Below are 15,460 nucleotides of genomic sequence, written 5' to 3'. Positions count from 1 at the left end.
GTGAGAGAGAAAGAGAAAGAGAAAGAGAGTTGGAGAGCCAGGGCCTCCAGCCACTGCAATCCAACTCCAGACATGTGTGCCCCCTTGTGTGCATGTACGACATTGCATGCTTACGTCACTGTGCATCTGGCTTATATGGGACCTGGAGAATTGAACATGAGTCCTTAGGATTTTCAGGCAAGCACCTCAACTGCTAAGCCATCGCCCCAGCCCAAGGACAATTTTCAGTAGCATCTACCTGAAGCTGTTACTCTAAAGAAGGTTCTTCCTGCTTCCTAGGTATGGCTGTTTGTAGAGACAACAGGTGGAAGTAGAAAGCAGAAGAAGCTAAGCTCTTCCCGAGCGTTTGACTTGGAGGGTGTAGAGACCAACAGGCATTTCCACCACCGAGAAGCATCTCCAAGTTCACTGGCAAGGTGGGCAGTGAAGACAACATACCAAGGGTCCGGCACCCTGTCTTCGTCTACCTCATGAAAAGGAGGACACCCAGGCCATGGCAGTACTTACCTGTACATTGTGCTGGAAATTGAGAATGTCCAACTCCAAGGCTTTTGACTGCCCTCCACAGACTGAGAGCATCTCGTGCTTTCTGTGTTTTTCTTTCTCCCTCCCTCCCTCCCTCCCTCCCTCCCTCCCTCCCTCCCTCCCTCCCTCTCTCTCTTTCTTTCTTTCTTTCTTTCTTTTTTTGTAGTTTTTCACTCAAGCCCAGGCTGACCTAGAGTTCACTATGTAGTCTGAAGATAGCCTTGAACGCATGTGATCTTCCTACCTCTGCCTCCCAAGTGCTGGGTATTAAAGGTGCACCACCATGCCTGGCTCTTTTTTTTTTTTTTGTAATTGCCTTAAGTATTTATTATGCACCAGGCCCAGTACTAAACCCTCTCTTGAAGAATGCTAAGGGGAAAACTGGGGGGAGGGTCAGAAAATTAGCTTACAGCTTGTCAAATTAATTTGGTGGGCCGTGACCATTAAACATGAAATACACTAGAAGAGAAATGATCAGGGAAGAGCCCGTGTAGTAATGGGGAGTATTGTTTTATTTTGTAGGCTTTCATTTCATGTTCATGAGTATGTGAGTGCGTGTGTGTGTGGTCCACAGGCATGCATTTCTTCTCCAGTTGGATGTGGTGGCACAGGCCTGTTGTCCTGAGGCAAGATTCATGGCTACCTATGGCTACATAGTGAATTTGCGGCCAGTGTGAACTACAAGAAAACCTGTCTTGACATCTCTCTCACACCTTCCAAAATGCAGGAGTCACTGTGGAAGAGGTGGTAGAGAAAAACGTAAGAGCCAAAGGGTGGGGAGAAGTGCTTTGGAACACTGCCTTATGGACACAAGGTGACCATTGCATTCATGACCCCACAGCAGCTATCATTACCGGCACAAGACCTGCACAATATTGCGCTCATCAACATATCATCATGGTCATGGATAATGGAGTAGGGCCAAAAAAAAAAAAAAAATGACATCAAAATAGAAGAGGGATGCCGCACGTGGTGGCACACACCTTTAATCCCAGCACTTGGGAGGCAGAGGTAGGAGGATCGCCGTGAGTTTGAGGCCACCCTGAGACTACAGAGTGAATTTCAGGTCAGCCTGGGCTAGGGTGAGACCCTACCTCGAAAAACCAAAATAAGAAAAAAGAAGAAGAGGGACTAGTTAGAAATACACACATTTCCATGGGCATGAAAATTGCTAGTAGAAAATTTTAGGTTAATGAGGGTTTAGGCAGAAGTTCTTGTGGAGGTGGGTAATGTGCCCAGAAGCTGGAGAGTGTTTTTAGAAAAATTTCAGGACCAGGGGTACAATGTGGTGGTGGTGTTGGCAATGGAGGCTCCTTATGCCCACCACCCCCTGCCAACATTACAGGCTATTGCCAAGGCTCTTGGGTGCCCACCGAGACTAGATGGTAAAACACTATTACTGAAGACTACATATTCTTGGGCTGCAGATCACTGAGAAATCAAGCTGGAGCTGAGCTGGAAGGCTCCTCACTTTTGACTAGCTGTCAGGATGCTGGAAAGACCTAAGTGGCCTTTTGGGGGAGAAAAGTCATCAACCTTCATAACCTGTGTGGACCCTGCAAGCTTTACAGCTGGCCAGCCAGACCAAACGTATCAAGTGGTGCAATGGTGGCATGTCTGCTATTGGAGAAACCAGCTGCTCTCTGATTGGAGTTGAGTCCTGCTCAAACAGGAGGGAATTTCTGCCTGGTGCTGAACACTTAAAAAAAAAAAAAAAAAGCCTATGGCTGGGAAGGCCATACTAAGAATATATTATACTCACCAAACCACCCTCTAAATACTTATGCTTATGCCCATATATTAATGATACTCTCACTTTTAGTTAGAGAAGCTTCTCTTTTCAGATGGTGGTGACCACTGTGGTGACTCAAGACTCACCAAAGTACAGAGAAATGAGAGTTCAGCACTGAGCCATCTCGACCACACCCTCCAAGGTTCAGGGACCAGTGCAGAAGAGATGGCAGAAAGAATGTAAGAGCCAAAGGAAAGGGAGGAATGCTTATGAGACTATCTTCCAGACACAAAGTGGCCTTCCTATTCATGACCTCATAGTCACTGATGCTACCTGCACAACACCTGCATAATAGGAGGGGAAAAATGATGACATCAAAATACAAGAGAGGCTAGTTGGAAAGAAGGGATTCAGTTGGAGGGGGGTTTGGGAGGAGGAAAAGGGAGGGGATTATATTTATGGAAGTTGTCAATAAAAAAGTTTTTTTAATTAATTAATTTATTTATTTATTTGAGAGCGACAGACACAGAGAGAAAGACAGATAGAGGGAGAGAGAGAGAATGGGCGCGCCAGGGCTTCCAGCCTCTGCAAACGAACTCCAGACGTGTGCACCCCCTTGTGCATCTGGCTAACGTGGGACCTGGGGAACCGAGCCTCAAACCGGGGTCCTTAGGCTTCACAGGCAAGCGCTTAACCACTAAGCCATCTCTCCAGCCCCTTTTTTTTTTTTTTTAATTTAGGTTAAAAAGGAAAAAGAAACCTTGCTCTTTTTTGTTTGTTTTCCATGTAGGGTCTTACTGTAGCCCAGGTTGTCTTTGTTTGTTTTTTCAAGATTGCTCTCTATCTTTTATTTTTTTTTAATCTTATGCTTATTTATTTATTTGAGAAAGAGAAAGAGACAGAGACAAAGTGTGAGAGAGAATTGGGCACACCAGGGCCTCCAGCCACTGCAAATCAACTCCAGACGCATGCGCCACCTTGTGTATCTGGCTTACGTGGGCCTTGGGGAATCGAACCGAGGTCCTTTGACTTTGCAGGCAAGTGCCTTAACCGCTAAGCCATCTCTCCAACCCTGTTTGTTTGTTTTTAAATAGTCAAGAAAATCACTGCTCTGAAAATAGCCCTAGCACATAAGTTGTCTTAGGTGCCCATTTTTCAAAGAAAACAGGTCTCAGAGAGGCAGACGGTCAGTGGTGGCAGCAGAGTTCTAATGAGTCCTTCGGAGCTGAGTCAACCCCCTACCATGGTACAGTGAATCCGTGAGCTAATGGTGGACTCTGAGGAGAAGAAGGCACTGTAGGTGTTTAGAAGTGAGGACAAATGCAGTGGACTGCTTTCACAGGTGAAGGGAGGCACAGGGACCTTAAGAGCAGGAAATAACTGCCGTATCAGCCAGGGAGCCATGCCACCCATCAGAAGTGCCATTTCTAGCAGGCCTGTCAGTGGTAGCAAGAGCCATGGAGGACATGTAACCAGAGAGCTGTGCAAAGCAAGTGGGGAGAAGGCGTGTGTGGCCTCTTTCTTCCCCATCCACTTCCCTCTCTGCCCCTAGAATCTCCCATTGCCAGGCTCGGCTGGAAGTTAGATGCCAGGGAGCTTAGGTTCATAGGCTGTGTGGCTCCTGTATCAATCTCCCTGTGGTGCAGAGCAGAAGGCGAAAAGATGCATCTGAGAACAGCAGGCCGAGCCTGGCATAAAAGGAAGGAGGGGGCTGGAGAGATGGCTTAGCGGTTAAGCGCTTGCCTGTGAAGCCTAAGGACCCCGGTTCGAGGCTCGGTTCCCCAGGTCCCACGTTAGCCAGATGCACAAGGGGGCGCACGCGTCTGGAGTTCGTTTGCAGAGGCTGGAAGCCCTGGCGCGCCCATTCTCTTTCTCTCCCTCTATCTGTCTTTCTCTCTGTGTCTGTCGCTCTCAAATAAATAAATAAATAAAAATTTTTAAAAAACCATTAAAAAAAAAAGAAAGGAGGGAGGAAAGGAAGGAAGGACATGAGCCCATGTGCAACATGTAAGCATTTAAAAATGCCTCATAGAGGACTTGGAGGGATGGCTTAGCAGTTAAGGCGTTTGCCTACAGAGCCAAAGGACCCATGTCCAATTCCCCAGGACCCAAGTTAACCAGATGCACAAGGGGGCGCACATGCCTGGAGTTCATTTGCAGTGGCTGGAGGTCCTGACGCACCCATTCTCTCTCACTCTCTTTCTCTCTCTCTCCCTCTTTCTCTGTCAAATGAATAAATAAATAAAAATAAAATATTTTAAAGTGCCTCGTAGAAGCATCCTTGTGCAATTAAAAGGAGTCAGGACTGAAGAAAAGTTGCTTGGGCTGGAAAGATGGCTCAGTGGTTAAGAACACTTCCTGTGCAAGCATGAGGGTCTGGGGAGGCCCGAGACACCAATGGGGTTAGGTCCCTAGGATCCTCGTAACAGCTGGGTGTGTCCATGCGTACCTGTAAGCCCCAGATTGCTGGAATTTGGGGAAAACCAACAAGGTCCAAGATCAGTAAGAGGTATCACTCAGGCTCAAACAGGAGCGGGTGGAAGAGCAATTGAATGGCATGCCCAGTGTTGTACTCTGGCCACCACAGGTGAGAGCACCCCACCCACAGGCTAGCTTATGGGGTAGCGAAAGAGCACATACACACCGCATAGTACATTACATGCAAGCAAAAAAAAAAAAAAAAAAGTTGCTTTCTTGGGCTGGAGAGATGGCTTCGTGGTTAAGGGACCTGCCTGTGAAGTCTAAGGACCCAGGTTGGATTCCCCAGGACCCACTTAAAGCCATATATGCAAGGTGGCGCCTGCATCTGGAGCTCATTTGCAGTGGCTGGAGGCACTGTTGTGTCCAGTCTCTCTATCCCCACCCTTAGATAAATAAAAAAAAAAAGTTTTAAAAGTTGCTTTCTAGGGCTGGAGAGATGGCTTAGTGGTTAAGTGCTTGCCTGTGAAGTCTAAGGACCCCGGTTCAAGGCTCAGTTCCCCAGGTCCCACGTAAGCCAGATGCACAAGGGGGCGCACGCGTCTGGAGTTCGTTTGCAGAGGCTGGAGGCCCTGGCGCGCCCATTCTCTCTCTCTCCCTCTATCTGTCTTTCTCTCTGTGTCTGTCGCTCTCAAATAAATAAATTTAAAAAAATTTAAAAAAAAAAGTTGCTTTCTATACAGAGCTACAAAGATCAACTAAAGAGATACACAGATGTTTTGAAAATCGTCACGTGCTGAAGAACTGTAAGTCATAACTATCATTACCAGTTCTCTGGATACACTTTACTGAGCATCTCTTATTGGAATATTTTAAATATAGTTTTACGTATTCATTTTTAATTTTTTAAATTTATTTGTAAGCAGAGAAACAGAGAGAGGTAAACAGGGGTGTCAGGGCCTCTAGCCTCGGCAAACAAACTCCAGATGCATGCACCACTCTAGGAATCTAGCTTTACACGGGTACTGGGGAATTGAACCCAGGCTGTTAGGCTTTGCAGGCAAGCTCCTTACCCACTAAGCCATCTTTTCAGCCCGTATTATTGGAACATTTTAGATGTAAGTAATTATTACTAAGAGAGCTGTGTAGGACTGGTGGAGGTCCAGCACTGACCCCTGCTGAACTGAAACTTACTGTGTGTAGTCCAGTCTGGTTTCAAACTATGGGTGATCCCCCTGCCTCAGCCTCCCGATGGCTGGGATTACAGGTGTGCATTCCCACATCCAGCTTGTTAATAAGTGATTAAAAGGGCATACTAAGCTAAGAGTGACCCATCTTGATCACAGCATAGCTGTGATAGCCAGCAGCTCCGCATTCAAAGTGGGTGTAGGAGACAGGTTGGGATTCAGCCCGCCTAAAAGCTAGCGGCAGAATTCTGCTTGCATATTCTGGCCACATGACTGCTCCTAACTACAAGGGTGCTGTGGTGGGAGGCAGCAAGGGATGGGTGGCACCTGTGTGGTCTGTTGTATGTACGGAAAGCACAGCACTGTATTAGCTATTTCATGTGCCTGCATGTGTTTGTGTATCTTCCATTTCTCTTTTTAAAAATATTTTATTTATTTATTTGAGAGAGAGAGAAAGAGACAGATAGAGAATGGGCATGCCAGGACCTCTAGCCACTGCAAGGAAGGAACTCCAGACGCATACGTCACCTTGTACGCCTGGCTTTACATGGGTACTGGGGAATCGAACTACAGTCCTTAGGCTTTGCAGGTAAGTGCCTTAACGGCTAAGCCATCCTCTCTGGCATGTGTCCTCCATTTCTAACAGTCCTATGAATAGCATTCTCCTTCACAAATATGGCCTAACACACACTGGCAAAAGGCAGAAGTCAGCCACAGATCTAGTACTTTCTAATTACAGTTCAGTTGGTAGGCCGTGTCCTGCTCTCCCCCTCAAGTGTCCCTCCAAGATTTTGGTCATATAGTCACATCAGGCTCCAGTGGCCTTGAGGGAGAGACAAGCGGGAATGAGATAAACTGATGTCTCACCCTGGGACTACACATGGGATGGTGACAAAGCCACAGGAAGAGGTTCTGGGCTTGTATCTCCCTCAGAGTGTGGTTGCTTTGGAATGGGTATACCGGCAGGTTTAGCCTTATTTTAATGCTGTCACTACCTAGGACTCCTGTGGGATTCCCTTTACAAGTCACAGAGAGACCTCAACCTCAGAACCACAAAGTTATACCTCAATTCTGACCTCAAACCCAACTACAGATACTTATCTCATTGACCATGAGTTTCAAGTTACTCCCGCAAGACAGAAATGTATTGTAAGTTTGATGTAAAAGCGTGTGTTGTCTGTTTTGCAGCCAATTTTCAAATAAAAATTATAAGCCAGGCGTGGTGGTGTGTGCTTCTAGTGCCTGCACTTGGGAGGCAGAGGTAGGAAATTCACTGTGAGTTAGAGGGCAGCCTAGGGCTACAGAGTGTGTTCCAGGTTAGCCCAAGCTAGTGTGAGACCCTGCTTCAAAAAATACAAAACAGGGTTGGAGAGATGGCTTAGCGGTTAAGCGCTTGCCTGTGAAGCCTAAGGACCCCGGTTTGAGGCTCGATTCCCCAGGACCCACGTTAGCCAGATGCACACGCATCTGGAGTTCATTTGAAGTGGCTGGAAGCCCTGGCGCACCCATTCTCTCTCTCTCTCTCTCTCTCCCTCTTTCTCTCTCTGTCTGTTGCTCTCAAACAAATAAATAAAAATAAACAAAAAATTAAAAAAATACAAAACAACTAATTAAATAAATAAAGATAAAAATTACAGAAATGCTTAAGGCAGCAGAAGCACTGTTTGAATACATATACCCTCCTAGGTTGACACCCTGGAAGAACACTACTCTTAAGTTTGGTTAATGTAATTTTTACCATATTTAAGAAAAATCACCTTGAGGAGCATTGTGAAAAGAATGCTGGATCCAGGCATGGTGGTGCACATCTTTAATCCCAGCACTTAGGAGGCAGAGGTAGGAGGATCGCTGTCAGTTTGAGGTCAGCCTGGAACTAAAGAGTGAATTTTCAAGGTCAGCCTGGGCTAGAGTGAGACACCACCTTGAAAGAAAGAAAGAAAGAAAGAAAGAGAGAGAGAGAGAGAGAGAGAGAGAAAGACAGAGAGAGAAAGAGAGGAAGAAAGAAAGAAAGGAGGAAAGAGAATGCTGGACTTGTAAAGACAGATGTGGGATAACAGTATTGGTTGCCATACGTTGAGCTGGGACTGCTCTCACATTGGTGAAATTACAAACTGGTTTTGCTTTCAGACAAGAAGCTTCTGTTTTCTCGTGGTACTGGGAGTGGAGCCCGGTGCTGTACCACTTAGCTGCTTCTCTGGCTGTTTTGGCTTTCTCAGAGCGATTTGGCAGTGAACATCGGGAACCTTTAGTGATTCAGCCAGTTGACCTAGAAATCCCATTTCTAGGAATCTTTCTTGGTAGAATAGTTAGAGATGCAAAGGAGGCCACATAGACAACTGTCTGCTACAGAATTCTGTGTAAAACGGGAAAAAGAGCCTCTTCAACAAGTGGTGCTGGGAACATTGGATATCTATATGTAGAAAGATGAAAACAGATCCTTGTCTTTCTCCAAGCACAAGAATCAAATCCAAGTGGAAACTCTGAAATTGCTAGAGGAAAAGTTGGGGAAACCCTTCAACACATTGGCATAGGCAACAACTTTCTGAATATAATAACCCCAATTGCTCAGGAAATAAAACCACTCATCAACCACTGGGATCTCATAAAATTACAAAGCTTTTGTACAGCAAAGGACACTGTGAGTAGAGCAAAGAGAAAACCTATAGAATGGGAGAAAATCTTTGCCAGTTATACATCTGACAGAGGATTAATATCCAGAATGCACAAAGAACTCAAAAACCAGAACAATGAGACTGGAGAGATGGCTTAGTGGTTAAGTGCTTGCCTGTGAAGCCTAAGGACCCCAGTTCCAGGCTCGATTCCCCAGATTAGCCAGATGCACGAGGGGGCGCACGCGTCTGGAGTTCGTTTGCAGAGGCTGGAGGCCCTGGCGCGCCCATTCTCTCTCTCTCTCTCTCCCTCTTTCTCTCTCTATGTCAGTCTCAAATAAATAAATAAAAATAACAAAAAAAAGAAATAAAAGAACAATAAGCAAGCAATGGGCAGAGTGCAAAATTTATATTATAGTTTTTCACTTCGTCATAGTAAGTTTGAATAAGTTTTAGAGGTCATTATCATGTAACACTGTATTTAGGTCTTTCAAATTAAAAGGATAATTGCAACGAGGTTTATAGACATAAAAGATAAGCGTGTTGAACAATCTACCTTCTGCCTTGCTTTCTTCCTGCCACCCAGCAACGGGAAGTTATTAACTGCATTTCTTTTTTTTTTATTTTTTTTGTGTTTATTCTTATTTATTTATCTGAGAGAGACAGACAGGAAAAGAGAATGAGCGCGCCAGGGCCTCCAGCCACTGTAAACGAACTCCAGATGCGTGTGCCCCCTTGTGCATCTGGCTTAAGTGAGTCCTGGGGAATCAAGCCTCAAACCAGGGTCCTTAGATTTCACAGGCAAGTGCTTAACCGCTAACCCATCTCTCCAGTCCTTATTTTGGTTTTTCGAGGTAGGGTCTCACTCTAGCCCAGGCTGACCTGGAATTCACTCTGTCTTCTCAGGGTGGCCTCAAACTCACAGCAATCCTCCTACCTCTGCCTCCCAAGTGCTAGGCTTAAAGGCATGCGCCACCACACCCGGCTCTACTGCATTTCATTTTAGCTTGTCTTTTTGTTATAAAGAATTGATCAGAATGTAAATATGTGATTTGAACTATGGTTGACTTAACAAGTGTCGCTACAGCTTTCTAGAAAACAACCTTTACTATGTGTTCAACAAGGCCCAGACGAGCCAGCGGCCACGTGCTCTGTGTAGAGATGGAGGAAGAACTGTCTGTCCTCCCTCTCCGGACAGCACTGCCCTAAGGAGGGGCAGCCTGATGGAAATAGCCCAGAACTGTCTTGTTGTAGTCACTTCTTTCACATTTGAAATGGTTCTATTTAATATTTTGAGTAAGATTTTAAATAAATGGTAGAGATGCAAAAAAAAAAAAAAAAAAATAGGAAAGTCCCATAATGAGGAAATGGTCAGGCTCATGATGGTATACACATTAAATAATATTGTCATTTACGATGATATTTTAAAGGCTAGGCATGATGGCACATGCTTGTAAACTCAGAAGGATCAGGAGTTCAAGGTTAGCCTCTTCAAAATAGTGAGTTTGAGCTACATGAGACCATGTCTTAAAAAAAATTTAGACTGAGGAGATGACTCAGTAGTTAAAGGTGCTTGCTTGCAAAACCAGCCAGATTTGACACAGGTTCTATTCCCTAGTGCCCAGTTTGGGCCAAATGCACAAAGTGGCACACACATCTGGAGTTTGTTTCCGGTGGTATCTCTCTCAAATAAATAAAAAAAAATAGATAAAAATTTAAAGGTGTGTACCACCATGCCTGAAAAAAGGTTTATATTTTAAAGTTCAACATTTCAGTCAACTATAAGTTTCAATAATCATATGTGGTGGCACACGCCTTTAATCCCAGCACTCGGGAGGCAGAGGTAGGAGGATCACCATGAGTTCAAGGCCACCCTGAGACTCCATAGTGAATTCCAGGTCAGCCTGAGCTAGAGTGAAACGCTACCTCAGGGGGAAAAAAAAATTGCTTATTTGCAATGAGAGAGAGAGAGAGAGAGAGAAAGAGAGAGAATGTGTATACAAGAGCCTCCAGCCACTGCAAACAAACTTCAGACACATGCGCCACTTTGTGCATCTGGCTTTATGTGGGTACTGGAGACTCAAACCTGGGTTGTTAGACTCTGCAGGAAAGTGCCTTAACCACTGAGTCATCTCTCCAGCCCTAAAATTATTTTTTAAGAAAGAAAAAAATATGGTTTAAAAATATTTTATTTATTTGCAAGCAGAGAGATACCAAGAAGATAGACAGAAAGAATGGGTATGCCAGGCTTTCCAGCCACTGCAAATGAACTCCAGATGCATGTGCATTTTTGTGCATCTGGCTTTATGTGGGTACTGGGGAAATCGAACTCTGGTTGTTAGCCTTTCCAGACAAGCACCTTAGCCGCAAAGCCATGTCTCCAGCACACACACACACACACACACACACACACACACACACACACACACAAAAACTTTTTTTTTTTTTTTTTTACTAGAAGGAAAGCAATCTTCCCCCAAGGAGCTGATGAGAAATGAGACACAGACACAAATAAGCATTACGAGGCAGCATGGATGATAATGGAAGCTTTACCAAGTGTGGGTGGAAGGACCAGCTCTGCCTGGGAGAGCCGTCTTGGTCAGAAGAGTTGACATTTATGCAGGGTCTTGAAGGATGAATGGGAGTTCTCCAGGGCTTTGTAAATTGTTAAGCACTATGTAAGTGTAAGTTAGTCTTTGGCCTTTATTATTACTGTGGAGGCTTACCTCATATAAAGCTCTCTTTCTTGTCTCTTTCCCAGGCTCCCCAAAGCCCAGGAACCCCGGGACAGGAAGCAGTGGCAGTTAAACAGTCACACATCAGTGCTCCAGCAAGTGAACTGAGGCGCATCCAACTAAAGAGCAGACTCAGGACCAGAAGACGAAATTCCCTGGGAGGTGGGCCAGGGAGGTGCTAGCTGCAAACACTCACCACCCTATGGAAAGGCCGGCTGTGCTTGGAGCCACTGCCCTGACTTATGTGGCCATCTCTACCTAGGGGATGGTAAAAACCGAAAAAGAGTATCACACATCCGTCTATGTTTTACGCTGGCAGGAAATAACCTGTTAGATGTCTTACAGCCTCCAGACAGGGTAGAGTGGAAAGCAGCGTGTGAGTGAGGGGACCAGGAAGGCAGGCAAGAGATGATCTGCTCTGGAGAAATTCTTGGATGCTCAAGATTGGAAGGGATTTGAACGTTTTCTGCTTTGAGGGTCCTGATCTCCCCAGCATCCATCACTATGTCATGCTTCTCTGCCTGCAGGGTGAGGGTCAGAGGCCGTACCTTCTAGGACCTACTTCTGTTCCTCTAGTCCCTTTCGGATCGTCCTGAAACATTTCACTTCTTGGAAAAGCATTCAAAGCTTGCTGTGTGCCAGGCACCGCGTTTATGTATTACTCCTTTGATTAAAGTGTGCCCTTCTGTGTCTGCTAGTATATATTTACTCATGTAATAAACATCTATGAGACACCTACAATGTGCCAGGTCGTTTTCTACATGTAACGGAATGGAAGAAAAGACACCCAGGTTCTCATGGACTAAGCATCTCACTGTTCCATTATAATTTCACTTTATTTCAATTTCATTCACTCATTCATTCATTCATTTTTGAGACAGTCTCATGATGCCTAGACTGGCCTCAAATTCACTATTGACAGTAATAGTATTGGTTGATTTTGAGACAGCATCTCAATACATAGGCCAGGCTAGCTACCTACTCCACAATGGCCTGGAATTCACAGTCTTCTTGCCTCAGCCTCCCCAGTGCTAACTTTACAGATGTGTGGGACTATGCCCAGCTTACAGCTTGCTTTACCATTCTTACACACTAGCTTATTGCCTACACCCTAGTAGACATCTGTCTCACCCAAGGTTGGCCTTCGCTGATTCATGTGCAATTCTCTAATGCCCAGGACAGCGGCTAACACAAGGTCTGTGATCAGTAGTTACTTGTTTCTAGAGTATATGAACTCTCACAAAGCATTCTCTTTTTGTTGTTGATATTTATGTGATAAGGTCTCACTGTACCCCAGGCTGACCTGGAATTCACTATGTAGTCCCAGGCTGGCCTTGAACTCACAGCAATTCTCCTACCTCTGCCTCCTGAGTGCTGGGATTAAAGACATTCACCACCACACCTGGCTTCACATAGCATTCTTTTTTTAATAAAATATTTAATTGGGCTGGAGAGATGGCTTAGCAGTTAAGCGCTTGCCTATGAAGCCTAAGGACCCTAGTTCAAGGCTCGATTCCCCAGGACCCGTGTAAGCCAGATGTACAAGGGGGCGCACACATCTGGAGTTCGTTTGCAGTGGCTGGAGGCCCTGGCGCACCTGTTCTCTCTCTCTCTCTCTCTGCCTCTTTCTCTGTCTGTCACTCTCAAATGAATAAATAAAAATAAACAAAATTTTAAAAAAATATTTAATTAATTTATTTAAGAAAGAGAGAGGCAAAGAGAGAGAGAAAGAGAGAGAGGCAGAAAGAGCGAGAGCATGCCAGGGCCTCTAGCCACTGCAAATGAACTCCAGACACATGCATCACCTTGTGCACCCAGCTTACATGGGTACTGGAGACTCAAACCGGGGTCCTTAGGCTTCAAAGGCAAGCACCTTAACCGCTAAGCCATCTCTCTAGCCCCACATTGCATTCTTATCAAAACCTTGCTGGTGACGTTTATTTAGCCCTGCCAATACCTATTCATTGGTGCTAAACCTTGAACTTGTGTTTTCTAGCCTGTTAACTCTTACAGGCCTCATACTTGCCATGGACAGGAAGGTTTTTTTTTTTTTTTTTTTTCCCTAAATACAATACCATGATTAAAACTCAGACCATCAAAATGATTCTCCCAGGCAGAGCTACAAATTAGAGTTGAGATTTGAGCCCAAGTCCTCTGGATGCCATAGCCTGATCATTCAACTTCTTTTTTTTTTCTTTTTAATGTGTATATGAGAGAGAGAGAATGCAAGAGAGAAAGAGAGAGAATGCAAGAGAGAGAGAGAGAGAAAATTGGCGTGCTAGGTCCTCTGGTCACTGCAAATAAACTCCAGACACGTGCACCACCTGTGTGCATGTGCCACCTTGTGAATATGACTTCATGGGTCCTGGGGAGTCAAGCCTGGGTCCCTAGGCTTTGCAGGCGAATGCCTTAACCACTAAGCCATCTCTCCAGCCCCTGATCATTCAACTTCTATATGATGCCACTGGCCAAGCATTAGTTCATCTGTGAACCCTTCCTTTCTTTTTTCCTAGAACACCATTCCCTGAGAGAAGACATTCTATTAGACTCCATTCCATGTTTGCTGTGGTACCAGAACAGTGCTTGGTACTCAGAACATACTTACCACATGTGTCTGTGTCTTAAATCTCCAAGGGGTAGAAAAGAAAATGGGGTGAGGAGGTAGCTTAGTCCATGAAGCCCCTGCCACGTAAGAATGAATACTTGAAGCTGGGCGTGGTGGCGCACGCCTTTGATCCAAACACTTGGGAGGCAGAGGTAGGAAGATCGCTGTAAGTTCAAGGGCACCCTGAGACTACGTAGTGAATTCCAGGCCAGCCTGGGCTAGAGTGAGACCCCTACCTCAAAAAAACAAAAAGTAAAATAAAAAGAATGAATATTTGAGCTAGGATCCCCAGAATCCACATGAAAACTGGTCTCTATAGTGGGTGTCTGTAATCCCACCACACTGGCCTACCTCAAGAAAGAAGGAAAGCAAAAACAGAAGATTTTTCTAGAAGCTCACAGGTCAGCTAGCCCAGAGAACACAAAATGTCTCAAACAAGGTGCTGGAGAGATGGCTTAATGGTTAAGGTGCTTGCTTGCAAAGCCAAAGGATCCAGGTTTGACTCCCCATTACCCACGTAAAGCCAGATGCACAAGGTGGTGCCTGCTTTGGAGTTCATTTGCAGTGGCTGGAGGCCCTGGCATGCCCAAATTCTCTCTCTCTCACTCTTTCTCTCTCTCACAAATAGATAAGTAAAATATTTTTTAAATGCTTCAAATAAGGTGGAAGAGAGCCGGGCGTGGTGGTGCACACCTTTAATCCCAGCACTCGGAGGCAGAGGTAGGAGGATCGCCGTGAGTTCGAGGCCACCCTGAGACTACAGAGTGAACCCAGGTCAGCCTGGGCCTAGAGTGAGACCCTACCTTGAAAAACCAAAAATAAATAAGTAAATAAGGTGGAAGAGGAAAACTGACACCCAAAGTTATACTCTGATCTATACACACTGTGGCACACACTCGCACATGTGGGCATACATGCACACCTGCACACACACACACAAAATGAATGAATGAATGCTTCTGCTATCAGTTCATAGGATAGTGATGGGATGGAGGGAGAGATGCTGCAGAGGGCAAGCGCCTTCCCAGACGCCACTAGGCATCTTCTTCAGGAAGGCCTGGGGAAAGCTGAGGACTCATCTCAGTGCTAAAACACTCCTTTCACAGGCATCACACATTTTATTTATGTATTTATTTATTTTTATGAAAGCGTGGGAGAAAGAGAGAGAGAGAGAGAGAGAGAGAGAGAGAGAATAGGCATGCCAGGGCCTCCAGCCACTGCAATCAAACTCCAGATGTGTGTGCCACGTGCAACCTTGCACGCTTCTGTCACCTTGTGGCTTACGTGGTACCTGGACAGGCAAGTGCCTTAACCACTGAGCCGACCCTCCAGCTCGGCATCGCGCATTGTGCTCAGCCGCACATCTCTGCCGACTAGGCAGAGGAGAGCTTGCACAGCTTCCAACGGGTTGGGGAAAATGAGGGTAGGTTTCGATTCAGATAGTTATTTGTGTTTTCTGGATCTGCACGGTCGATAAATTTTCACCGAGTTCTGTTCCTCATCTTTCATTGCTTTATGGGGCTTCGGGGAATAAAAGTATAACATCCTGCTTTCCCATAAGTTCTCTGGCCGCTACCCTGGCACCAATTAAAGACGTCTATGCAATTAATCAAAACCAATTTGGAAGCATCCTGGCGCTGCTCCTCTGA

General features: G+C 45.4%; 1 protein-coding gene across 1 annotated transcript in view; it reads left to right on the top strand.

Annotated features, from left to right (window-relative positions):
• Gvqw3 (GVQW motif containing 3) overlaps positions 1 to 15,460 on the top strand; it is a 31,468-nt gene extending 16,008 nt beyond the window's left edge. The window contains exon 2 of the mRNA XM_045145788.1: positions 15,255 to 15,460. Within this exon, the coding sequence (XP_045001723.1) occupies positions 15,255 to 15,460 (206 nt within the window). The remainder of the gene's footprint in view (positions 1 to 15,254) is intronic.

This window comes from Jaculus jaculus, chromosome 3 (assembly GCF_020740685.1).
Source record: "Jaculus jaculus isolate mJacJac1 chromosome 3, mJacJac1.mat.Y.cur, whole genome shotgun sequence".
Classification (NCBI taxonomy): Eukaryota; Metazoa; Chordata; class Mammalia; order Rodentia; family Dipodidae; genus Jaculus; species Jaculus jaculus.
This window is presented reverse-complemented; position numbering and strand designations above follow the sequence as displayed.